The 26,641-nt window shown below is 40.8% G+C and overlaps 2 protein-coding genes across 3 annotated transcripts in view; one reads left to right on the forward strand and one right to left on the reverse strand.

Moving 5' to 3' along the window:
* The window catches only part of FBXO11 (F-box protein 11), an 80,944-nt gene extending 79,502 nt beyond the window's left edge, over positions 1-1,442 (forward strand). Inside the window, exon 23 of the mRNA XM_063123868.1 lies at positions 1-1,442. Coding sequence (XP_062979938.1) covers positions 1-130 — 130 coding nt within the window. The 3' untranslated portion in view covers positions 131-1,442.
* Positions 1,261-26,150, reverse strand: MSH6 (mutS homolog 6). 2 transcript variants are annotated; one of them, XM_063123867.1, is made up of 10 exons: positions 25,959-26,150; positions 18,129-18,328; positions 17,036-17,211; positions 13,281-15,834; positions 10,873-11,144; positions 7,752-7,869; positions 6,330-6,419; positions 2,920-3,074; positions 1,750-1,949; positions 1,261-1,420 (listed from the first exon to the last, which is right to left on the reverse strand). In XM_063123867.1, exons 1-10 carry the CDS (start codon positions 26,129-26,131, stop codon positions 1,345-1,347), a joined length of 4,014 nt encoding a protein of 1,337 aa, XP_062979937.1. In that variant the 5' UTR covers positions 26,132-26,150; the 3' UTR covers positions 1,261-1,344. The 2 variants fall into 2 exon arrangements, with proteins under 2 accessions (XP_062979937.1, XP_062979936.1); XM_063123866.1 differs by having other exon boundaries at positions 13,281-15,837.
* Between the last annotated feature and the right edge of the window lie 491 nt (positions 26,151-26,641).

The raw sequence follows: 26,641 nt of genomic DNA on the forward strand, positions 1-26,641 counted from the left end.
GTTTTTCTGTGACTGTGGTGCTGGAACGCTGTCCAATCCCTGTACACTAGCTGGAGAACCGACACATGATACAGATACACTATATGACTCTGCTCCTCCTATAGAATCTAATACACTGCAGCACAACTGAATTACTTTGAGAAGCAGTCCTGCCATTCTATCGTAACTGTTAATTTTGTTTTTGAGGAAGTTATACTTGCCCATTTCTGCAGAGAGAGAGAGAGAGAGACTTTAAAATGGATGTGTAAAGTGGTGACACTATGGAGCTCAACCTACCAAAAAGAAAGTGGCAATATGTTGACTCAGGATAACAGAACTGGGCGTTTCAGCATTACTGTGTAAACAAAGACTAAGGGACAGATGTGAAGAAAATAAGCTGCATCTTTGTACAGATACCAACTTCCAAAAGGCTGGTGTTTCTACAAGTAGCATTGAAACGCAGTCCCATTTGCAGTAGTACTATTCTGTAGACGAGCAGCAGTCTTTGTTGCTGCCTTTATGGACATGGGTACCAATTGCTTTTTGTAATATGGTAAAAATGTGAGCTAGCACTTCTGCATTTATTTTGATTTTTTTTAAAACATTTATTCAGATTGAGATGATTTTAACGCTTTAATCTCATGTAGTTTTTAATTTCAAGCAAATCTTATTGTACTTGAATGTGTCCTGTTTTGTTAGCACACCTAGACTTGCTGTAACTGTACTCATGTCCCAGTATGTACGTTCTTTCTATGAAAGAGAACACTAATCTTAAATTATATCCAGCAATTTTTCTGGTATCCTTTGCAGTTAGAATCTCCCCCTTCCCCTCCCTGCCCTCATGATCTTTACATCACCTTAAGAAACAATGTTTTAATGAGACTTCTTGGGAGATAATGCACTATAAAACAAAGTACACAGGTGACAGTTTGGAAGTACTATGTTTTAAAGTACACTGTAGGAGTCTCCTCCAAACAATCCTGTATTTTACTCTGTTCACAGTTTTATTGAACAGTTTGGACATTACTCTTATGAACTGCTGAAAATTGCAAATTCCTGCTCTAATTAAGATGAGACAAAGTATATAGACAGCCCTATACAGTTTCATAGCTTTTTTCCATTTATGTGTATTGGTGACAGTGGGTAATCAACAGCCTGAAAGTGTATGCATGTACCATAACATCTAGACTTAATATATTGTGGAGTATTCAATAACCATTATGTAGAGGGTAGCTAAGAATTAAAAGGGTTTAATTTCCTAGGAAAGACAATGGAAAATGGTCATTTTTAAAAAATAAAGTTTATTAGATCATTGTGTTGTTTGCATACTGCCTTTGAAAACTGCTGTAAAAACTATACAGGGTCTCAACCAAGAAGCATAGTTAGTTTGTTGAGATCATCTCTGACTGCTGGTGCTCCTTCAGCTATCCGGCAAAGGTTCCTGGGAAAACAAACATGCATTTGTTCAAGTAACAAACATATTAAAAGCAAAGGGGAAGAAATGTCATTAACAATAGAACTATTTCTTACTGCCCTATCCTTACATCATTTAGCAATGGTAAAATACAACAGAAGCTTAATGTTTTTACCCAAACATTGTCCCCTGTTCCACCTATCTTACTAGTGCCAACTTAGCTGTGACACCACACTTCAGCTGCACAATAAACTGTTTTTTTTAAACCTACCTCCTGCGGGATGTAAGTGATTTGAGGAAGATCTAGCACCCTTCTCCAAGGAAAGCTACAGTAACTGAAAAGGCAAGCAACTTACCTAAACACTTTCAGTGAGAGAGTAGTTGTCTCAAACTCTCTTGCCTTTTTGTGACCTTTCTGAATAACTTCTTCTGGAATGTTAGCAAGCCTTGCGGCATTAAAGCCGTAGCTTTTAGGGCAAGCCCCTTGAATGAATTTGTAGAGGAACGTGATGGTTTCTTGGCTAGGATCCTCACTTTCATTTTCCACCATACAAGCCTGAAAAGAACAAGAAATCAAATACTTCACAGGACCCTACACCCCCTGGGTTCAGTTACTTTACCAGTCCATGCAGTCTTTCTCTTAAGTGTCTACATCAAAGTAAAGTGACTCACTTGTCAATTTGGCCTCTTAGCAACTACAACAAATCTTCACTGACCATCATCAAAGTAATAAAATAGAAGTGGTGAAGAAGGGTAGATTAAACCGTTTGTTTTAAACTCATTTTTAAAAGATTGTAAATAGTATTTCTCTTAATAGGTTTAATAAATAATCTGGATATAACCATGTTAGCTCTACAGTTAATCTTGAAAATGAATCGGTGCTAGACACATTGCAGTGAATTAGTTTTTGTTTTTTTAAAAATCAGCAATTTGATCATTTCTGAAATACAAATATGTATACTCTAATACAGGCATTTCTTTTTCACCTGAAGAAGCACATTACTCCAATCTGTCCAGTATCTATCAAATCACACTTCTACCTATAAATCATGGATGTTACATTTTTGTTTGCTACTTTGTTTTTGTGAGGGTGGGGCTGGGCCAATGCAGAACAGAAGATTCTTGTAAAATGCAAGTGTTGTGGTCTCTGGTCATACAAAATTCCATATGTGGGAATTAAAATATCTAGGTAAAGGAAAGCAGGCAAAATGTATAGTGTGACAGATTCAAGATTTGGTTGTAACAATGTAAATACTCTAGTTGTAAAGTTAATTTGCTTTAGTGCTCAGATATGCGCCATTGTTTAGGAAATAAAAAATAAAGGGGAAATTTGATTTAAATCATTCTTTTTTCTTGAATTAAGTCGCCTCGATTTAAATCAATTCACCCCGGGGAGAAGGGGTTCTTGTTTCATTTAACAGAACGGGCACTCCAGCATTTAAACTCTTTACAGGTCAGGCAAAACATTTGAAACTGTAAACATTGAGGAATACCACACTGAAGGACAAGAAAAAAGCATTACATACCATGTGCCCCAACTGCACAGAGGGGCTATGAGAAAAATCTTCTACCAAAGAATGGTAATGTGTTGAAAACATAGTGCGACATTTAATACTCTCTGAAAGTTCTTTGACAACTGCACTAGCAATAGCAGTTCCATCAAATGTAGCTGTGCCTCTACCTGAAAAATTGAGAGAGAATTGGGTAGATTATGCAAGGTCTTCAATTTTATAGGCATGAAAACAACTAACATGTTACACCTAAAAAGCAGTGTGACCAAAAAGCTCAGGAGAGACAATGGATTTCACACAAACATGCACCAAACCTTGGGACTCTACAGACTGGTCTCCGTTAATTAAACAGGGAAGGAAAATTGAAAGAACATACATCTTTCAACAATCCAGGGCCCCTGCCAGAACAAAGGGCCCCATGACTCCTGTTCCTTGATCTGTATGAACCGCAGCCTTAGTTCAGTCTTACTTCCATGTTAGAATTGAATTTGAGGGTGTGCATGTCTGAAGGCAGGACTTTCAAACTAATTCTAAATATATTGGTTTGGGTCTAGTCCCAGACATACTTAAAGCAGCCACACTGAAATCAATGGGAGCTAAGTTGGAAATGACTAATTTAACACTGAATTTAATGGGTCTATACGAAGTATGCCTAGGTCTGGATCCAACCCATCATGTTCCTATTATGCCTAATGTATTAACATTTTCCTTGTGGAGAAAGTAGGAAGTTATTAGTGTAGAACAATGGTAAATTTAAGTTCTAAAGTCTACAAGAAAGACTCTCCTTGCAGCTAGGAAAATCCTAATTGTAAAATAAATTTTAGTTGAAACCAAAAATGGGCAACTTATGAGAAAATTGCTTAGAAGCATGGGCTGGATGCAACAGCTGTGTGAGCTGATGTCCTGTGGCGCAACATGACTTTGCTGTTTTCTTCTCCCCCAAAATCTGCCCTCAAGCAGATCTGGGGTGTTGGGGAGGGGAAATCATTCTGCTAGCAGATGACCAGCATTTGATCCAATCCATTAAAGGCCTTTCAAGAGTGAAATTCAGGGTAGTCTACTTGGTTATCTGGAGTCTCAGTATTTAACCTTTTACTTAGTTTTTTTACTTAGAAAAAAATTCAAGAGTACTTTTTTTTAAAAAAATTACAGCCAGTTCTAGAGGTCTGAGAGTCTGGAATTCCATTTCCTGTCAGCCCGCTTTCCTTGAACTCTTCCCCTTTCCCAGAAGTCCTGTCTTTTGGGTAGAAGCAAATGCAGGTTCTAAGGGCTTGAACGGTGAAGGCTTTGCCACAGGGAAGTCAACTGCTCTAGTCTTCTAGATTCTCCACTTAGAGCTTTAAAACTCTGGACTAAAGTTTGAAACACTGATCCCAGGTAGGTTTGCTACTTGCTACTTTTTGTAAAGCCACGAGAGAAAGCGAGGAAACCAACACTAAGAATCAGTTTTACAAGCATTAACTTTCAGCTTTCTTCATTTGCATGGATCTTCCTACTTCAGTTAAAATGTCCATGCAATGCAATGTTTGAGAATTTACTAAGCCCTAACAATCGTCCCTCTGGAACTGCATGCTTAACTCCTTGATCAAGCGCATGTATATGGAGCTGATCTGCAGCTTGTGGCTCACTCTTTTTGACTGATCTGCTCTGTATACATTTTCACACAGTTCTCTATCAATGATTCATTCACTGTCCTTGCCAGTCATTTTAGCCTTGCCCCACAGGCTACAAAAGTTACCCATTTTACAGATACTTAATTCCTTGCTTAATATATGCAAGTTAAATGCTTTGTTAATTGACCTTTGGATGAGATGATGTTCTTGAGCTATTGTCTCTGCACAGAATTCTAATTCTTGATTAGTGCTTGTGGCAAAGTGTAGTAACCCAGATTATGGTAGATGGACTGCAGCCTAACTTCTTGAGTTAGAATTCTATTTCTGAGGCGGGGTGGAGGTTAACTATAGGAACTACAGCTTGGAGAGGGAAAGCTTCTCTACTTCCAACTTTTATTAGGTGACCCTGAATTCATCTGCAATAGACTCAAGGCAACTAAAAGGAAATACTTCATGCAACATAAGATTAATTTATGGAATTCACTTCCACATGGTTGACTGCACGAAGTTAGGTGACTTTATAAAAGGATTAAACATTTGTCTCCTGTATCTTCGGTATATTGTACATTGTACATTGATGGTGCTATATAAATAATAATAATAATAATATATCTTCAGCCATCCAAGGATGGCTAACAAACAAAACCATACAAATAATAATAATAATAATAATAATAATAATAATAATAATAATCTAGTTGCCAGTAACAGATAAACCAACTTTGTACATAAGTGAGAGCTAAAAATTCACAATGGCATAAATGAACTAAGAATCTCAACCAAACTTTTTTTTTAAAGAAACCACCATCTCAAAGTCTTGGCATAGTAAGAAGACAACGCCCAGCAATGCAAAGATAACATCAGACAAGCCTGTCTAAGCAGGGCATTTAAGGTGTGGGGGAACCACAATATATTCAGGGCGCAGCCTTCCACCTCTCAGAAGTTCAGGAACTCACAAAATATCAGATGATGCTTTGGTGAAGGCAGTCCATCTAAAGATGGATTGGTCTATCTCCTCTATGATAGTAAGTGGAACCTTTGCAAGCAGGAGTACCACTATATGTCAGATGCTGAGGGAAGAAAAGGGGATGGCCATCCCATTCATATACTTTGGTCTGCAAGACTTTTCTTATGATTAATTAAGGCACATCATTTGATGGTCTTGGAATAGCAGGACCAGATTTGGGGGTGGGGGGATCACACCTCCATATATTATTTCTTCATACCTGGAACATAGGAAGCTGCCTTATAGAGTCAAACCATTGGTTCTTCTAGCTCAGTATTGTCAACACTGACAGGCAGCAGTTCTCCAGAGCTTCAGGCACAATTCTTTCCTAACCCTACATGGAGTTGCCAAGGATCAAAGCCAGGGCCTTCTGCATACAAAGCATGTGTTCTGCCACCAAGCCACGACACCTCCCTTAGAAAACATAGGCCCATTTAAAAACATGTGGGCAGGAAGAACTTATTCATCCGGTGTTGCATGCATCCAGCATCTAATTTAAATTGGGCTCTCAGCTGTTTCATCTGCACTGCTAGTATGCCAGGGATCCATAAGTGAGGCAAGTGCTGTACTGGTGAGATCATTGCACACGCAGTGGTGGAGGGACCCCATTTTAAGTAAGGCACTAGTGCATATGCCACACCGTTGAGTTCTTGCCCACATCCCATTTCAGTCAGGAGTGAATGCCGGCAGCTGCAGCCTGCCAACCATCAACTGGCAACCAACATGGCCAGTTTATAATTTAAACAGTCGCTGGCAGTATCACAGCTTGATGTTTAAAATTCTTTCTACATGATCAGCGTACATACCTAGTTCATCCATAAGAACAAGGGAATACTCTGTCGCATGCTGTAATATACTTGAAGTCTCACTCAGCTCAACGAAGAATGTACTCTCCCCTAGTAGGGAAAACACATGTTGTCAACATTTGGGAATAAGAACAATCCTTCCAAAGACACTTAGGATTTTTGCAAAATCAGAAACGATAAACAGATAATGGTGATAACTGTTCATCCTCACAAACTTGCAACATACTAACATTTCTGGAGGCTGACTTGATGGTTTCTGATGGTGGGTTGAGGCCAAGTGCTGTACAGCAGGGAAACTATGTGCAGGTCTACAGCTCATTCATGATTCCCAAACTATGTGTAAATTGAGCTGTTACATTAAATGGAAATCTAACTCCAGGAAAGAAAATGTGCTATTTTCAAAACCTTTATTGGAATCAAGCATGTACACAAACATTTGTTTTGAAATGCTGACATTCTTAAGATCTTCCACTTTGTGGCAAAAGTGTCATATGCAGCAAGTCAAACAGGCCTAGAACCTCCCCATAAGTTCATTTTACTGAGCTCCAATGCTCAGTATAATTCAATGTTCATAATGTTTTTGGTTGCTATGTTTGCATCCCAACCTTCCTTCCGGGAGCACAGAACACCAATTAAGTTTCAGAGCTCAGTTGGACCTGTCACTATCACTGCAGCCACACTCATTATTCTAGCCACTGTATCACACGAACAGACATTTAGCCCAACACTGCCATTAAAATATGTAACTTATAGCACAATCCTATATATGTCTACTCAAAAACAAGCACCACTGAATTCAATTGGCCTTCGTCCTGGGTAACCATGCACAGGGTTGCAGTCTTCATAACCTAGAATGACTTTCTATTTTTCTAAAACAATTCCAAGTCTGTTTTTAGGCAGTGTTCAGCCATTTAAGTAGTTCTACTTCTTGCTTCTCTTGTTACTGTTATAAAGATGGTACTTCAACACCCCAAATGTCCAAACGGAAATTACCAGCACATTAAAACACTGGATTTTTCAAGTGTCCGAGAGGTGCTAAAACAGTGGTTCTCAACCTGGGGCGCTCCAGATGTGTTGGACTGCATCTCCCAGAATGCCCCAGCCAGCAGAGCTGGCTGGGGCATTCTGGGAGTTGTAGTCCAACACATCTGGAGCACCCCAGGTTGAGAAAGGCTGTGCTAAAAGGATGTGTATTTAAGCTTCACTACTCTCTAACAAACGAGGGGAGAACGGGAATTGATTAGCCCTTTCTAGGTTCAGGAATGAGAACATTTGAAGTTCATATTAAGTTTGGAGGCAAAAAAACAAAGCAGAATAAAATCCAAACATCAGACCATTATATGTTGGGTTGGTGAAGGCACTCTCACCACCTGCTCTGCTTATGAATTAATTTTTAAAAAAACAAAAAAACACAAAACTCACCTGACATAATTCTATCTGAAGCCCCTAGTCTGGTGAAGACCCGATCAGCAGGCGTAAGCCTGCAAGTTTCAGCAGGTACAAAGCATCCCAACTGGGCCATTATTACCAAGAGGCCAGCCTGCAAAGCAACAAAGCCACTAGCTATTAGAAAACTCTCTTTACTTGTTTGCTCCACAGCTCACTAATACAGGGAAGAAATACTTCTGTTCATCACTTCCTCCAATCAAGTTTTTTGTATTTAGATTAGCCGGTACACATGAATACCTTCACAGATAAAGACAGTCTTTGCTTTTGCTACTGCTGGGATTGAAAGCCCTCCCCCCTCCCAATAAAATCTCTAAAAAGATGTGTAGACAGTGGGGCGCTCCATCCTAACCTTTATCTCGAATACTGAATTATTCCATCTTACTTTAGTTGCATAGAAACTCTAGAGCAGCCTTTCTCAACCTGGGGCGCTCCAGATGTGTTGGACTACAACTCCCAGAATGCCCCAGCCAGCTCTGCTGGCTGGGGCATTCTGGGAGATGCAGTCCAACACATCTGGAGTGCCCCAGGTTGAGAACCACTGCTCTAGAGGGATTAGCTGAAGTTTAAAAATGCACAGGGCCACAAGCTTGTGCAAATCATAGAATAGCAGAGTTGGAAGGGGCCTACAAGGCCATCGAGTCCAACCCCCTGCTCAATGCAGGAATCCACCCTAAAGCATCCCTGACAGATGGTTGTTAATCAGTTAATAGCTATGAAATTCTGGAAGACTTAAGCTCCTTATTGAAAAAGGCACACAAAACTAGGTCACCTGGTCTTAAAAGCAGAAAGTCAATAAGCATTTGGGCTGTTCTGCTACTTCATTTAAATTTTCTTCTAACTATTATGCAGCACATTGGCTGCACTCACAGTGCTCTTATAATTTAATAATTCTCTACAAGAAGATGTTGAAAAAATCAGAGACGTAAAATTTCTGGAAATTTTGAAGCCATTGGGGGCGGGAATCCTGTTGTTTTCGGGGGGAAATTAAATTGTTTGGAAAAATTGACAAAAAATGCAATATTAGCACTTTTTACAGATTGAAAGTCACTTTGTTACTTTAAGAACATAAAATGTAATTATGTACAATTTGGTTTGGCATAAAATTATCACATTTGGTATATTAAAATTATATTTGTATTCAAGCAATTATTACAAACTGAATTTATTTTTTTAAATTTTTACTTTTGTGTGTGTGTAACAAATGGAGCTAGAAACTCCTAAACTGTAAGGAACACCTGAACTGTAAGAAATCTCTTTGGTTTTGCCAGTTTATGACGAGCAGGCAAAAAACAATTTTCAAAAAAACAGAGAAGAAAAAAAAATGTCTCCACTAGTCTTCCACAGTGTCAAGCAGACATAAAGCACCCATTCCCTTAAAAAGAACTGAGAAAAAGAGGGATCAAGATTCAATGAACACACATGAAATTTAATCAGACTCATTTTCTGAGCTATAGGTACTCACTGTCAGTTTCAGTCTCTGCTCCAATGTCAGTGCCCCCTAGAGGCAGAAATGTATCTTGCTCTTGCATTTGAGGGTTGTAGTCTCAGGGCTCGTCTACACCAAGCAGGCTATTCCACTATGAAAGCGATATATAAAAGGTGGGAGCAATATCCTGCTTGGTGTAGATGAGCCCTCAGTTTGCAACCTAGCTTGTCCTTGGTGCACAGAAATTGTAATAATCTGATACTGTACATAGTTTTTAGAAATCATTTGGAGAAGTAAATATATGAACACCTTGCCTTAAACATTTTATTCATCCTGCTAAAATAAATCACTGCATAATCCATTTTTTCTTTACTTTCCCCCAATCTTTCAGAAAACAAAATAGGCTTCAGAAAAAAATGGGGGACGGGGGGTGGGGGGGAAAGGACAGACGGATGTTTCCCCCCCCCCGAATTTTCCCAAAGACTTTACATCTCTAGAACAATACCGTATTTCTTCAATTGTAAGATGCCATGGATTGTAAGACACACATTAATTTCAGTACCACCAACAGAAAAAAAACCTCTAAGACACACCCGCGATTCTAAGACGCACCTCATTTTTAGAGATGTTTATATGGGGAAAAAAGTGTGTCTTAGAATCGAAGAAATAGGGTATATCAAAATTCTAGAAAAAGAATGCCCCTGTAGAAAACAACTTTACTCATTTGCTTGGGCAATCTGAGTTTTTGAAAGCAGAACTGTGTACAAGGCATCCTTGACATGGTGCACCTTGTCTTTGTCTGTGCCTGTTTTCAGTTTACAGCACAATACCCTCTGCATGATGATGTCTTATTATTAATCTTTGTAATCTGCTTTGGGGGGCTTTTTTGGCTGAGGAGTAAGTAAGTACATAAAAACACAGGGAAGTGGATTTTAAATGGATGTTTCTTTGTTAAAGCAATTTTCAATTGGACTATTAAAGATGTGCCTATATTTTTCTAGCAAAAAAGAAATACATGTGTATTTATATAGGGAGTTGAAGGGTCCAGAAGACCATCTAGCTCCCAACTTCCTGAAGCAGGACCACCCTGCTTTCACAATCCAAATCGTAATGACCAACTGTGGATTAATTAACCCATAGTTCGTCGGGGCCATGAGCATGTGCAGTGCCTCCCGACTGCTCACCCACTACCACTTTGCTAAACAACTCCAGAATACCCTGTTCCCAGGTTGTTCACTGTGAAGTCCTAACACTGTAGATTGTTGAGGGAGAAACAACCCAGTGTTTTAACCCTACAATAAACCCTGAGTTAAAACTCTGGGATGTTTCTTCCTCAACAATCCACAGTGCTGGTTTGGGATGTACCAGCCAGAAATCCAAGAATGAGGCATTCCTGGGTTGTTTGCTGAACTTGATGCAAAGCAGAAGCAGCAAGCAGGCGGGAGGCAACACACACAGGCGCCCCTAAAAACCCATTGATTATCATTGCGTGCAAACTGGGTAAGAATCCCCAGGTCATCACCCATTTGCACCAATCTGGGGTGGAAAGTCCTGACCAATCCCAAACACAGCAATCAATCTGTTGGGTTAAGAAATTAAATGGTTAAGAAATGAAAGTCTATTAAGCTTGTAAAACATGCGGCAAACTGCCTTGCTCTATATAATCACCTGTCTCATGAGCGTAGACTTGCCTCCCATGTTTGGGCCAGTCACTAGAACTAAGCAAGCTTTATTCTCAGAGTCTCCGTCTTCATCCTCTACACCTATAAGTATATCGTTAGGGATGAAGTCATCTCCGAAGAACGTTTTCGTAATGCATGGGTGGCGTGAACGTTTCAGCTCAAGAAAAGGTGCGGCGTTGTTCTCGGGCAGCAAGAGCACAGGTCGGCACAATGGACCATCGCATCCCTGACTATAATGTGCAAGGCAGAGTAGGACATCTATGAAATCAAAACGAAATCTCAGTTAGATTTCTTGCTTCCCATGTTTCTTCTTGTGAACACTAGCCTATGGCAGGTGACTAGACTACCAATTACTTCAAGCACTTACACTACAAGACTTTTACTGTTGTTCTACCCCCCAAGCAGGAAGAACAATTTGAAGATTTCACAGTACTGTATATAGCTGCTTCCAACTACAGTTACTCAATAATTGTACAAGCATTTAAAAATCATAGATGACATGGAAATCTGGAAATTGTTTAATTTCAAATAATTGTTTGCATGCCCATTACTCTGGTCAAATTAAGACCACACAAAGCGAGTAGAAATTCAAATTCACATTGGCCTCAAAAGGAAAATCATGTTGCACTTTTTCAGTTTTGAAGACAAGCAAAACATAGCTCAGCATACAGCTACCAGCATCTTTGGAAGACAGGTCAATGAAGTGTCTATATACAAATTTTGGTTGCACACTAGCACTTTTGCTTAAACAGGGCCCGTAATGACGACTGAATGTATCATGTTGTATATTTTGTGGAACAGAGCCCACCTTGAAAGATACATCAAGTGGTCTCTTAGCAGATGGGACGTCATTGTATGGATAAATTTTGTACTGCAATACTCCTTAATATTTATTGATGTACATGCTCATTTTTTTTACCTGTTTCCTGGAAGTTAACGCATGGTCGGCACAAATGGATTCGCTGCGCCCTACTGAAAGCTAAACCAGCGATATTACAATATTGGAAGGATAAACGCTCACCTCCTATAATGCAATGTACTGAAGACCTAACAATGCTTTCAACATTGTATATTTGATCTACTTTTGTTGACATTTATGTATAGTTCTTAGAAACCTGTATTTTCTCATACACACACACACACATACAGATGATAAGTATACATTGAAAATGCTACATTTAAATTTATGTAGCCATACTCTTCTTTGGCCTGGTTCAGACAACATGCTAAACCATGCTGCTTAACCACAAAATGGTTAATAGAATGCATGCATTCCCTTAACCATTTTGTGGTTAAGCAGCATGGTTTGGTGCTTCCTTCCTTTCTTTTCTTTTGTTGAAATTCTAGTACAAAAAGAAGGGGGGAAACCCTTTTGTTCTAAGTTCAGGCAGTGCAAGAGAGAGAAGTAGTGGGTAAGAAAATATAGACTTCCTTCTCTCTGACAGTGTGTGCTCTGCATCAGGATATGTATGACACAATACATGTGCTAGTCTTTCAAGTACCACAGGAACATGGGTCATTTTTGCTATGGCAGACTAGAATGGCTGCTTCGAGGCGGGGTGGTCTCCCCTTTTGAGAAAATCCAGCTTCCTAGATTGATCCGGGGGGAGGGGGGAATCTGGCTCCCAAACAAACAAACAAAATTCCCTGAACACATGAACACAATACACAATCACTACAGCCAATTGTGTGCTTGCTCGTATTTTAAAGAACAAGGATCTCTTTCCACTTCCAGATTCACCCACAGAGTTCAGGACCTTTCTTCACAGAAGTTTTTACATGACCACATGCCTGGAGCAATATTACATATCATCATGTTGATCACAGCTTAGACGATCAACTATCAATTCTGCCTTTGCAGTGAGAAACCCCTCTCTCTGCACCACATTCAGGCCTCTCTCTCTCTGCTTTCCACATTCTCAACATATGCATTGGCACTCTGTACGCAAGTCCTACCTCTAATCTCTTTATAACAATATACTATACTAGAGACTCTGTGCAACCACTCCATTTCTGAGGTACCAATCTTTTGAGGCAAGGGAGGGAAATATGTTCGAACAACCTAATGCTTTTGCAAGTGGACAAAATTCTATAAAAAAGAATTTTCAGTTACAGAGCACTGGAAGTTTAGAATTGATAGCTTGGGCATTACTTACAAAACCCAGAGACATGTAATACAGCTTTAGAAAACATATTTTCCCTAGTGTGATGGACAATTTTTAAAAATTGCATTTTAATTAAATTCTGGAAGGGTTGCCAGGCCAGATAAAATTAGTTTTGGAGCCACAACTGACCTCCCAGCCCTGACATAAACTATTTAAACATGTAAATGAGACACTATCATGAATTAACAGTGAAAACTGAGCATATGTGCTATGTCAGAAGGCTGCATACCTAGAACTGCAATGCATTCTACTGCCGTTTGCCAGTCTTTGCCGTTCTTATCGAAGTCGTAGAACAACCTTTTCATACAGCTTTTCTGTGCTGTATCCCTCCGCTCTTCAGCATTGACAATATCATTCAGCATCTTCTCTATATCTTTGGTCCAGTACCGCTTATAGCCCTTTCTACTGGATTTCAACACATATTCGTCAGGCAAGTCCCGAGGCACTGCAGTCTCTGAAATCTCCATTTGGTAACGGTTTTTGCCTGCTCCCCAATACATCATGGCTCTGACACCAAGCTGTTTGCGTTGTGTTTCCAAATACTGACGAAGTTGCTCCTCAACAACACTTATATCCTCTAGTGCTTTATCATAATCAGAGTCAAACCCAGTTTTGGGATTAACCACACCTGTCTTCCGCGCAATGCTATGATCAAAGGCCGCATCCCACCTTTCAAGTTCTGCTTTCAAGTCTGGGAAACAGCCTGCTGGATTTTTAGATTTGACTGTCACTATCTGTTTTAGTGTTTTGGATGTAAAATCATCAACAATATCTTCCAAAATTGAGATAACTTCAACTACAACTTTAAATCCTTCTAATGCAGACAAGAAGTCTATGATCTTCTTCTTGCTATATCTGGCCTCCTCATACAAAAAAGCTCTGTTGTCTGGGTGGTTCTTGTTCTTAAGTGAAGATCCAATACTGTGAATTTTACTCAAAAGTCTTTCAAGGTCTGGGAGTTTTCTAAGAAGGTCACGAATTTCAGACATTTTGGCAGCTTCAGCTAGGAGATCTTCTACTGCATCCAAGCGGTCATTGATACTGCAAGGATTACACAATGGTGCACAGAGCCATTGTTTCAGGAGTCTTCTTCCAAAGGCTGTACAACAAGTGTCAATTTGTTCTAGCAAAGTGCCTTCTACTGAGCCAGTAGTTCCATTCTGCAGTATTTCCAGGTTTGCCAGAGTCACCCCATCCAGCACCATCCTCTGGCTTGTTTTAGCAAAGATACTACTTGACTTCATTCCTTTTGCAATATCAACATCCACAGGAATGTATTCTTCAAATTTTGCCATTGAAAAAAGTTCCTGGTCAATAATACATTTCTTAAGATAGAAGACACAACTACCAAGAGCAGAGAGAGCAAGCTCACAATTTTCTCCAGGAGTAAGTCCCAATGAATCACTTTCTGCAGTCATGGATCTGATTACAGGAGGCAGAATAAGTCTATTACTTGCATTTTCCTGGCCCTGGAAGTAGCCTTCTTCAATGAGAGTTTTCAGTGTTTTAGTTGCATTCCAGAACTGAGAGCCAGCGGACAAACTTTCTTGCATGGTAGAGGACAGCAAGGCTTTGAGTATCTTTTGTGTTTCTGCAGAGGGGTTCCCTCGCTCAAAAAGGATCTGCACAGGAGTATAATGTGCCAAAAGTGTTCTAAACCTTGAACAATGACGGTCATCCAAGAATTGACCCAGATAGAACTTCCCCACTGTTGTATCAACAAAGCATACCCCATAGGTACGATGGAGGCCAGCAGAATCATCAACTTTCTCTTTCACACAAAGCAGGTATCTGTTATGGGTTTCCAAACAGTCACTATCCAGAATGCTATAGGTTTGTGTCCCTTTTGAAATTATCCTGCATACTTCTCGGCGCACGACTCTGTCAAATTTTGTTGGGTGAACCAAGGATTTACAGCGGGCTTCCATCATCTCTGGAGTCTCCATCTGCTCAACACGGACAACTTTATGACCTTTCTGGACTAGGACACTGGAGAATCTGTCAAAGGCTATTTCTGGGAAACCTGAGTGAGCCCAAGTGCCTTTCATGAATACCAATCCAAGCTTGTTAACCCCAACAACAGCATCCATGTGGTACAACTCATAGAACTTCCCAACCTTATAGAAAACCACGCAGTCAAAGTTCTGACTCTTCAGCTCCCACCACTTCCGCATTCCCGGGGAGCAGTTTTTAAGATAGTCCTCCGGTACAAAAAGAGTACCTGGGTCATAATCTGGATCATTTTGTCGTCTCCTACGACCATCTCTCCTTTTACCATCTTGGAGCCAATCAATTTTATCATGTTCCCACACAGTTGGGTTGGCATCTCCTCCTCCTCCATTAATGCTTGCCCGATAATCAAAATGTTCAGGAGCTGCAAAAGATGCTAACTTATACATGATCTCAGAAGAAAGATTCATTTCTCTGTTGGGAGTTTGAGGGAAATTGTTTTGAAGATTATCGTTCTGCAGAGGTTTATATACCTTTTCCGGCATTTCTTTAGGAGAGTGTTTAGGAAGAACTTTAATGGGATGTTTTGCTTTCTTTCCTGGGCCACCCTCAGATTCAGATGCCTCACTGTCACCTCCTCCAACACTATTTTCATCGCTGCTGACTTGGTCCGGCTTAAATTCCATGTCTGAACCCTCATTATCACTTTCTGAATCTATGACAACCTTCCGCCTTTTGGTTTTCCCATCACGTTTCTGTTGTCCAGCTGTCCTTTTATTTCTACTTTTCTTCACTTCCGCTGTCGTGTCAAAATCATCACCCTCATCACTCACCTGCTAAGAAAAAGAAGAGTGAAGAATTATATAAAGTGGATGTTTGAAAAACAGGCAGATAATTAAACAGGCTAACACAGCAACTTGCAAGATGATGGCAAAATTTGTCTTAGCTCCCACTCCAAATGTTACACTCTCCCACACTAGAGTCATTCAAGAGGCAGCTGGACAACCATCTGTCAGGGATGCTTTAGGGTGGGTTCCTGCACAGAGCAGGGGGGGTTGGACTCGATGGCCTTGTAGGCCCCTTCCAACTCTGCTATTCTATGATTTAATGAAAGACTCAAGGCCTGGGCTTGTTAACTGTGAACAGGCAGGCAGATTAGGGATATTATGGCACAGCAGCAGCTAGGTTCTACTGTGTCAACCACTGGAATAAGTGGACTTCAATATTCCATTTTATTCAAGAAAAGGTCATTTCTGTCAGGAAACAGGCTTAGATCATTCTCAAGATCTTAAAAAATTATATATATATATAAATTCAACATGCATATTATCAGCATTCACAAGCAGCCTGATCCTCTGAATAAATGCAGAAACACATGTGCAGCTAATGTAGCAGTCTCTCTAGGAAACAGTACCATCTATGTTTTGAGCAGCTTGACAGCCAATTGCCTTGCTACTAAGGCTGTAGCTAGACCTAAGGTTTATCCCTGGATCGTCCAGGGGTCAAACATGTTCATCTAGGTGACACACAGGGGATCCAGTGCTCAGGCAGGGATGAACCCGGGATGATCCCAGTATAAACCTTAGGTCTAGCTATGGCCTAAGTGCCACACAGGGCATCCAGCGCTCAGGCAGGGATGAACCCGTGATGATCCTGGGATAAACCTTAGGTCTAGCTACGGCCTAAAATGAGGTTTGCTCCTCCAAGATGACAGGCCACCTTAATCCATTCTAGCAAACCAAACATGCCCTTACAGCTGCTTGCTGCTGCCCAGCTTTGAGCTAAGTGACAAACATAAGCATAAAGGGCAAAATATGTGTAAGAATTTCTCTCCCAAGCTTTCCTCAACATGATCAGCATTCATCTGTAGGGAAGTTGGTTCGTAACTATGGTAATGATATTTACCACTTCTGAAGCACTTTCTTCCATACGAAAGGCAAGCATCCATTTATACAAAATTGTGTTCTAAAACGCATGAAAAGACCCTTTCCCTATTCTTTCATCGCTTTTAGAAGCAATCATTTAAAAAATCACCTCCATCTCTTCTTCATCCTCCTCCTCACTTTCTGAAGCTTTGTCGCACACTGCCAGATCAAGTCGCTCACTTTTCTCTTTTCTCAAAGCAGCATCTGCCAATTCCATTGCTCTTTTAATCTCAGGTTTTGAACTGTAAAACATACCTCCCCTCTGAGTATCTCTGCCAGTAGAACCTGTAAGAGAAAGAAAAAAATCCTTGTCCTCAGAAACAGGTAAATATACCCACTCTGACTCTACTTCTCCCCTCACCTCCTGCTATTGCTGTAAATCTGTATGTTGTACCCCCTGCATGACTACTGAAACAAGGTTTCCAAGTTCTGCCTTGCCATTTCCTTAGCACCCTCCCCAATCCTTATTTGCCAAACCAGAACGTCTTGTACTCATCTTCTCTTGCTCTATCATTGCTGTTAAGCATGGTCTGCTGGCCAGGGGCATTTGATATTAAAAAATGCACTTTAATCTGAACCTTTGTCTGTATTCTTGAGTCAATTTCCCCACTTGAATCTAACACAATGCGTAATCCACTGTATGCACACCAAATGGAAGTCCTCTTGCGAATCATTGGATTTAAACCACTGTAACATTTTGTCCACATCAGAGGAGGCCTTATTGGTTGTACTGCAACCTGAACATTGATATCTGGTGGCAACCTGGAAAAGGGCCTTCTCCATGGTGGCACGCGCTTTGTGGAATGCCCTTGGTATGTAGAAGGTGCCAACTATAGACATGTTTTAGACACCAGTTAAATGCCTTCCCCAACTGATTGTGCTACCCCGTTTGTTGATTGCTAGTTCTCCAATTTTATTTTTTTTAAATGAGGCATTTGGTATTTTCTGTTTTAAAATATTTTAACAATAGACATTTTGTATTTAAAACTTTTATGCTGTAAACTAATTTGAGATGTCTTTTTAGATACAGTCAAACAGTCTATAAATTGATTAAATAAATAATGGGTGACTCTGCACAACACAACACACTGTACACAAAGAAACAGAGCCGTTTTCTCCTATCACCTACTGAGCTGAAGTGGCAGCAGTAGCCTAAGGTACAAGAACACCTGCCTTCGATAGTCAGTTATTGCACCTCTTACCTGCATATGGTCGTATGTATCGAATGCTAACCCAGCCCCTTGATGGGTCATCATCGAAAAACTGCACATGGATGCGAGAGGCTCTTCCTCTCCCCCTGAAAAGTATCCCTTCTGTTGGGTGCTTGTACACGAGGCATGGCCACCAAGGATAGCCTTCAAGTTTGGCCCAAACCAGGTCACCAGGCGAATATTCACAGTCACTACAAGAAGAAAAAAACAAATCATCTCATGTAGCAATAAACCTTTATTTTATTTTATAAGAAGCAAGAAAGACAGCCAACATTGGTTATGGACATCATTCTCTGAGAACAATGGTTCTCACTTTCTAAAACAAAAACTAGGGACACCTGCTCCCTCCCCACAAATTTACTCTATTCCTCAGAACTCCCCTCCAACTGTGAAGTGTAAGGATACATTTTTCAAAAATAATTAACAATTTATACTTTTCCTTTTCATTAAAGGAAAGTGCCTCTGAGTATGTGCAGAGTTCCCCCATCACTAAATAACTGCAGCACATGCATTTCTGTTGTGATTGCTGAGGGGAGTTTTCTTGGGCAGATGACATGGCTCTCCAATGGGATGAAACTTCAGGACTGTGATAATAGTCAGTCTTGAATACTGAACTTACAGAGAGTTCCAAATAGAAATAGGTTTTGATTACCTGCTCTAAAATTTTTGGCTGTAATGGTTAATTTTATAAAAATATCATTAAGTTATATTTCCTGACACACAGAACTGTAGTTATCCCTCCATATATCCGGTTAGTAGGTAAGACCACACACTGATTTTGTTATTTATTTATTCAAAAGATTTATAAACTGCTGAATATTAACAATATCTCTAAGTGGTTACTTGTGCCAAGTTTTTATTTTCTTTTTTAAAGTTCTTTCTCATTTTACACTGAATTTATACTCTTTTTTAAGGTTCTTTCTCATTTTACACTGAATTTTAAGAGGCACAGAGTATCTGGAAAGGTGGGCATGTTTTGTTCTGCTTTGGAATAATAGATCTGAGAATCAGAGACTTGAAATGTTTTTGTTTCAATAATTATCTGTATCATAATTATTTGTATTACAATTATTATTCTTTTTTACTTTATTAAGAGTTGTAAAAATGTTTTTTTTTATGTATGGAAATGCTTTAAGGCATTTATGTTCCTACTCCCCCCTTTCTTTTTTACCTGCTTCTCTATTAGAAGCTTCCACTTTTGTCTTGTTTTCCTTATTGTCATATTTGCAAATTAAAAATAAATTTTATTTTTAAAAAAATACAATCAGTTTTGATTACATATTCTTGAGTGTTGGGTTCATAGAATGTGTGGCAAACCATGAACCAATATTTCCCTTGCTGGGCAAGGTTTGTAGTAATCTGTAGAAGGGCCTACACCTCTAGCCATAATATATTAATTTGGCAGTGATTTTATTTAAACAACCTTTTGTAGAATTTTGATTTTATTGGTATTCTGCTGTTTTAAACTCCTATGCAGTTTTTGCTATATAAATCACTGTGATTTAGGTAGCATTTTTTAATCTTGTTTTATATGGAATTAGAATTCACTGGCCTTGTCTCTTTTGACATGACTTTGTGAGTTGAAAAGAGTGTTGAGAGGATGTAAAAGCCTCAGTAGGCACCTTTAAGTGTAGCTAACCGGAAGCTGCTGATTACTGCAAGAAATATGGTTCCTGGCTCAGCCAGAAAACTAATTATCTTGTGCTCCTGCTTGATATGAAGAATGCTGTGCTGTGATGAATATGATTCCATTTTGTTCTAACTTCTATAAAACAAACTCCCTGTATTTTTTTGTGGGAGAATTCTGTACATATATAGGATCTCTTACAGCTGTACTACTTGCCAATAAAAGCTCTCAGAGTATGTTCTGAACCCAAAACTATAGAAGTAGACTGGATTAGCTTCCACAATACTTTTGTAATCTGCATCATGTACTTGAATAAAAAGGCAAGTATAAATCCAATAATAAAAATAACAATACAAGCAAGACTAGCCCTCACGGCTGAAATAGAAACAAAATGAACCCTTGACCAGGGTTTCTGTGAGCTAGATTCCAATCTCTCCACAAATACTCCATTAACGAGTACTATGGTACCCTTTTTTACATTTGTTTTCCCTCCTCATATACTGATTAATTAATTAATATTTCTTATATATTTATACTGCCCTCTTCCTGGCACCCTACTGAACTGGCCTTCTTAAAATATTCCAAGTTCTGGGGGAAGGGCGGAGACTTAAGAGCTATGCAATCAGAATGTATAAAACATGTAAAATGTGTTCCAAATTCTGTAATTGATTTTCCTTGAAGAAAAGTTCCCCAAGCCTTAACAAAGGCTAGAATATGGAACCAAGGTTATTCATCCCATAATATTTCCCCAACTTGGGCCTTAGCTAGACCTAAGGTTTATCCTGGGATCATCCTGGGGTCATGTAAACGACACACAGGGGATCCCTGGAGCAGGCAGGGACAACCCCGGGATGATTCCGGGATAAACCTTAGGTTTAGCTAAGGCCTTGGTCTCCTCCCACTCAGGCAAAAGCAGCATTTGGGAGAAAGAAAAATCTTGTTCTTGTTTCAACAGCTGTATTATTTTATCAGTACAAACAGGATGTAGCTTATCAGTCTTGCCTAAGATTCTGCCAATAGAAAGTAGAAATATACATATTTCCCAAACAAGGGAAAGTAGAAGGCTGTGATATATCTAGACAGAAAGTAAAGAAATGGGAGGACTCAGAGCAAGCCTTTCTTCCAAATGAAATAACCGCACTCATGACTGCCTCTTCTGCAGCAGCGTGGTGTGCTGCTCCTGGACCATGCCAGGCAAGAAAGAAGGCAAGTACTCCAAACCAAATAGCTCCTCTAGTTTACATTCTGAGTAAAGATGTACTACCATCACGTACTATATATATAGTACACATTGATGTAATGGAGCAGAGCTGTTTCTCTGAAGCCCTTTCATCTTTGTCAGATTTAATAGAGGACTATAATCAGCTAGATGCTGCTAACTGTGGACCTGCAGTAGATCCACCAAGACTGAAGATGGCAGCTTAATTTATTGATTGATTGATTGCATTTCTATACCTCCCAATAGCCAAAGCTCTCTGGGCGGTTTACAAAATTAAGACAATTCATGTATAAAACCATAATATAAAATACAATATAAAAGCTCAACCAGATAAAAACAGCAGCAATGCAAAAATACAAATTTAAAACAATTGAGGAGCTTGGTAAAAAGATATCAGCAAACTATACACATGCAATCCAGCCCATGTTGAGCCTCCTTAAGTATAATTGAAAAACAACAACAACCTAAGAGCACATCCCATTCTTAGAAGATTGTTCTTTGCAATGATTGGGATAAATGTCCTTCTCAAAGATGCTGTGTGGCAATTGGCTAACAGTTTCTCATATATCATATTGCACAGATGCTGGATTATATATGTCATGGAAATAGAAGGATATTACAGTACCCTTTTACAGTATACCACTCCTCATGTTTACTGTTGTTTTTAAATGGATACCGTTGCTTTTATACTGTTTTTGATGGTTTTAAATTTTGTATACTTTTTAATGTTCGCGGTTTGTAAACTGCCCAGAGAGCTTCGGCTATGGGATGGTATATAAATGTAATAAATAAAAAATATATAATATATATATATGAGTCTTGCAATTTATCACCGACTGTTGCTAATTATTCAAGTAGCCCCCACAAGCTGTGCAACAGGAATTTAGCTCTTCCAGGACAACCTGAAATGAGTGGAAACAATCATTTCTGGAAGGAGGCAGGTGGCAGAGTTCACTTAAGGAAGCTCTGCTGACCTGCGACCTTCCAGAATTGAGTGTCTTGTACTACATCTCGCTTGTATAAGCAGCAGGGCCCACTGCTAGTGGAAAGGAATAGGCAGAGGTGTAAGTGTTAACTTTCAGGACAGACCTGCCAGCCTGCCCTAACATGAGAAGCCTGATTTGTATTTTCTGTATTGCTTGCATGAGGCTAACCGAAATGCTTATGAAACTAGGCCAGAGGCATAAGAAATATGGTTTCCAGAATTGGGACAATGAGAGGGAAAAGTCCCTTAAAAGCCCTCGATTCAGCAAAATTCAGGTCAATCCAGGAGGACAAGGGCAAAATGACCTGGCTGCCAGATGTCTGACCATGACTGAGAAGACTGATAACCATTAGGAGAGATGGATAGAGCCAGGAGGAGGGCCAGAGCAAAGGTTGAAGAAGGGCTGAACTCTTGGACCAAAAGCCTCATAAAAGGCCAGTCACACCTGGGGGAAGCTGAAAAGACTGCATCAACATCAAAGAAGGGACTCCTTTGCAGGCCTGCAACTTCTACTTCATCCCAAACCATCGCCTACAGCTTGAACTTAACTCTGTGTAATTTCTTAAGTATGTATGCGCTTGATATGCAATAGGGATTAAATGCTTCTGGTTGCTTTGATTTGGAATTTATAACTGTGGGCTCATCTACACCAAGCAGGATATTCCACTATAAAAGTGGTATGAAAGTGGTATATAAAAGGCAGGAACTACACTACTGCTTTATAGCAGTACTGAAGTGCACTGACAACTGTTGGGGCCCATGGTACATCTACACGAAGCAGGATATAACACTATCAAAGTGGTATAAAAACGGTATATTGTATGTGTCAATCGGCCCCAACAGTTGTCAGTGCACTTCAATACCGCTACAAAGCAGTAGTATAGCTCCTACCTCTTATATACTGCTTCCATTGTGGAATATCCTGCTTGGTGTAGATGAGCCCTGTGTTTCCAATAATAAATGTTACATGAATATTGTGTAAAACCTAAACTCTTGTGTCAGCTCTCATTCTTATGCAAAAAGGGTTCTGAAAGTTAAAAGTGACTAAGGGTTCATCTACACCAAGCAGGATATTCCATTATGAAAGAGAGGTATAAAAATGGTTTATAAAAGGCAGGAGCCACACAATTGCTTTATAGCAGTATTGAAGAGCACTGCAGAATCTACACTACTGCTTTATAGTGGTACTTAAGTGCAATGACAACTATTGTGGTCCATGACACATCTACACGAAGCAGGCTATAGCACAATGAATGCTGTATGAAAGCGGTATATGGTATCTGTCAATGGGCCTCAGCAGTTGCCAGTGCACTTCAATACTGCTATAAAGCAGTATTATGGCTCTGACCTTTTATATACTACTTTCATAGTGGAATATCCTGCTTGGTGTAGATGAGCCCTAAGAGATTGAAGGGCTAGCCTGTTTTTTGTGTAGATTTCAGACTTCTTTTTGGATATAGAGCATAAACATACTAAACACTTTCATCCCAAATACTCAGAGCAGCGAACAGTTTCAAAACAGCTTTTGCCATATGGCAGTAATTGCTAGAACAGTTTGGAGTTATACATATTCGTGCTTAGATGTGACTCTCTGGTGATTGATCTAGATAAGTGACAAAAGATGGTGAACAAGATCACCTCACAAAAAACTGAAATTAACCTAACTGTCCAATCACCATCTTTGTCCTGTCCATACATACCATTAAGTCTCTATGCTTTTTCCATAGCATACAATTCTATCAGGACACATTTTCCTTATACACTATTTTTTATTCAATCAATCAATTTATTAGTGATTTTGATGAGGAGGTGCAGGGAATGCTTATCAAATTTGCAGATGACACAAAATTGGGTGGGATAGCTAATACCCAAAAGCAAACTTCAAAGTGATCTTGAAAGGCTGGAGCACTGGGCTGAAAACAACAGAATGAAATTTAATAGGGATAAATCCCAAGTTCTACACCTAGGAAAAAGAAACCAAATGCAGTTACAAGATGGGGGATACTTGGCTCAGCAATACTACAAACGAGAAGGGTCTTGGAATTGTTGTAGATCACAAGCTGAATATGAGCCAACAGTGTGATGTGGCTGCAAAAAAAAGCAAACACTATTTTGGGCTGCATTAGTAGAAGTATAGCTTCCAAATCACGTGTGATACTGGTTCCCCTCTATTTGGCCTCATCTTGAGTATTGCATCCAGTTCTGGCACCACACTTCAAGAAGGATGCAGACAAGCTGGAGCGTGTTCAGAGGAGAGCAATGAGGATGATCAGGGGTCTGGAAACAAAGCCCTATGAAGAGAGACTTAAAGAACTGGGCATGTTTAGCCATGATAAGACAAGACTGAGACATGAAAGCACCCTTCAAATACTTGAAAGGTTGTCATACAGAGGAGAACCAGGATCTATTCTCAATCATCCCAGAGTGCAAGACACAGAATAATGGGCTCAAGTTATAGGAAGCCAGATTTCAGCTGGACATCAGGAAAAACTTCCTGACTGTTAGAGCAGTACGACAATGGAACCAATGACCTAGGGAGGTTGTGGGCTCTCCCACACTAGAGGCATTCAAGAGGCAGCTGGACAACCATCTGTCAGGGATGCTTTAAGGTGGATTCCTGCATTGACCAGGGGCTTGGACTCGATGGTCTTATAGGCCCCTTCCTACTCTACTATTCTATGATATCTCAATTTATGCAAAGCAGCTTACAACAGCTGAACAAAATTGAACTACTGTAAACTGTACAGCTTATTTCAAAATCTACACTACCGGTATTGCTTCTTATGTTTGCACTATCAATGTTCATTCGGACTAGGTTTTAGTCAGTACACCTGCAGCCTGATCCTTTGCAAGTGTGTGCTTAGCAGCTTGTAATGTATTCAAAGAGAACTTCCTTTCTTCTTAGCCTTAGGGCTGAAATTCTATGCTCACTGACCAGGAAAACCCTCAATGGTATTTACCTTCAAGTAAACGTACAAAGATGGCAGCTATGCATTTATTGAAAGCGTTTTTATCCCGCTCTTAAGCAGAAAACGATCGCGGAGCGGTTTACATACCAGGAAGAAGAAGAATTATTAGGAGGAGGAGGATTACAATCTAGAAAGGCATAGCACAAAAGGAAAGAGGTGGGGAGGAAAAAGGAGGGATTCAACAGGGTTGGTAGGAAGATCACCAGCCGCATCCTATCTATGCAGCTGGGCTCAGAAACAAATCTCGCCCAATTCAACGGGGCTTACTCCCGAGTAAGCGTGCCTTAGGGCTGCGGCCCTGCAGCCCGGTCCTCTGTACGGTTACCAAGCAAGATGCACCATCTGACCTGGTAGGATTCTCATCCGTGCATGATACCCAGTGCCTGTTTGCATTCTCTTCCCCTCCTTATTGCTTTACTATGATTTTATTAGATTGCAAGCCTATGCGGCAGGGTCTTGCGATTTTCTGTTTTACTCTGTACAGCACCATGTACATTGATGGTGCTATATAAATAAATAATAATAATAATACAACCCGCCACCCCCTAACCGACTAAGGAGATCCCCACACGGAGGGAAAGCAGGTCACGTCTTCGAGCGGGGCCTCCTCCGAGAGTAGAGCGGCTGCACACACGAGGCCTCCTCGCACTAAATCTTCCTCTAGCCCCCTCCCCGCGGCACCCATTGTCTTCCTATGCCGCGCTAATCTCGCTCGCTTGCGCATTTCCTCCACCCCGCCGCACAAACACTTCGCCTCAGGGACCCGCCATCCGCCCGTCCGTCTTCGGTGTTTCTTGCCCTCCCCCTTCCGCCGTAAAAGCGCGCGGGGCGCTGGGACCCGGCCTCCGCTCCCCCGCGAAGCCGCTTACGGCCTACACAGAAAACCTGAAACCATCCAGCCCCCTCACAGAGCAGGCCCGACGCTGGCTGTCGGCTGCAAGGCCTCGCCTTCATCTTTTCTTTTTCCTCCTCCTCCTCCTCCTCCTGCCTCCCGGCGGTTTGGCCGTAAATGGCAGCTTACCAATCCGTCGGCGGCGCCCGCGTCCTGCCCCGGGTGCTGCCATGGCCTCTACTCGAGGCCCGCGGGGGTCCCTCGGCGTCGCTTGGGGGGCTTCTGCTGCCTCCGCTGCTGCCACCACCGTCCTTCCCTGCAGATTTGGGGAAAAAGTTGAGGAGGCTGCTCTGGCGGGACATGGCGGCTGACGGAAGACTGAGCCGCCGCCTCTAACGCGACGAGAAAGCTGCCTCCCCTTCCTCCCTATCTTCGCGCTTGACGAGCAGCGCGCGAAATGTCCGTCCCCGCCCCGTCTGGCCGGAGGAGGAGACGGCGGAGGCGGTTCCCCCACCCCTACCCGCCTGCGAGCGAAGGAGCCCGCCTTCCCACGTGCTGGTGGAGACAGGTTGGCTCCTTCTCGCTAGTAGTTACCACTCCCACCCACCCCCAAAAAGCGGGGACGTCAGCACCACAGCTGCCGGCTGACGAGGCCACGCATAGCCGCAGAGAGTGTATCGTCATGAAATTTTAGTTCGAATTAAAGTGAACAAAATAAAGGCAACGAAAACACACATAATAATAAATCAAGGTCACTAAAGAAACAAAAGGAGTTTACAAATTATTGTAAATTACTGTACATCTACAGTAAAACGGCCTAAGTAAGAGCTCAATAGAGTAAAAAAAAATACAACTTTTACAGCATATACAAG

Source organism: Elgaria multicarinata, chromosome 4 (genome assembly GCF_023053635.1).
Source record: "Elgaria multicarinata webbii isolate HBS135686 ecotype San Diego chromosome 4, rElgMul1.1.pri, whole genome shotgun sequence".
NCBI lineage: Eukaryota > Metazoa > Chordata > Lepidosauria > Squamata > Anguidae > Elgaria > Elgaria multicarinata.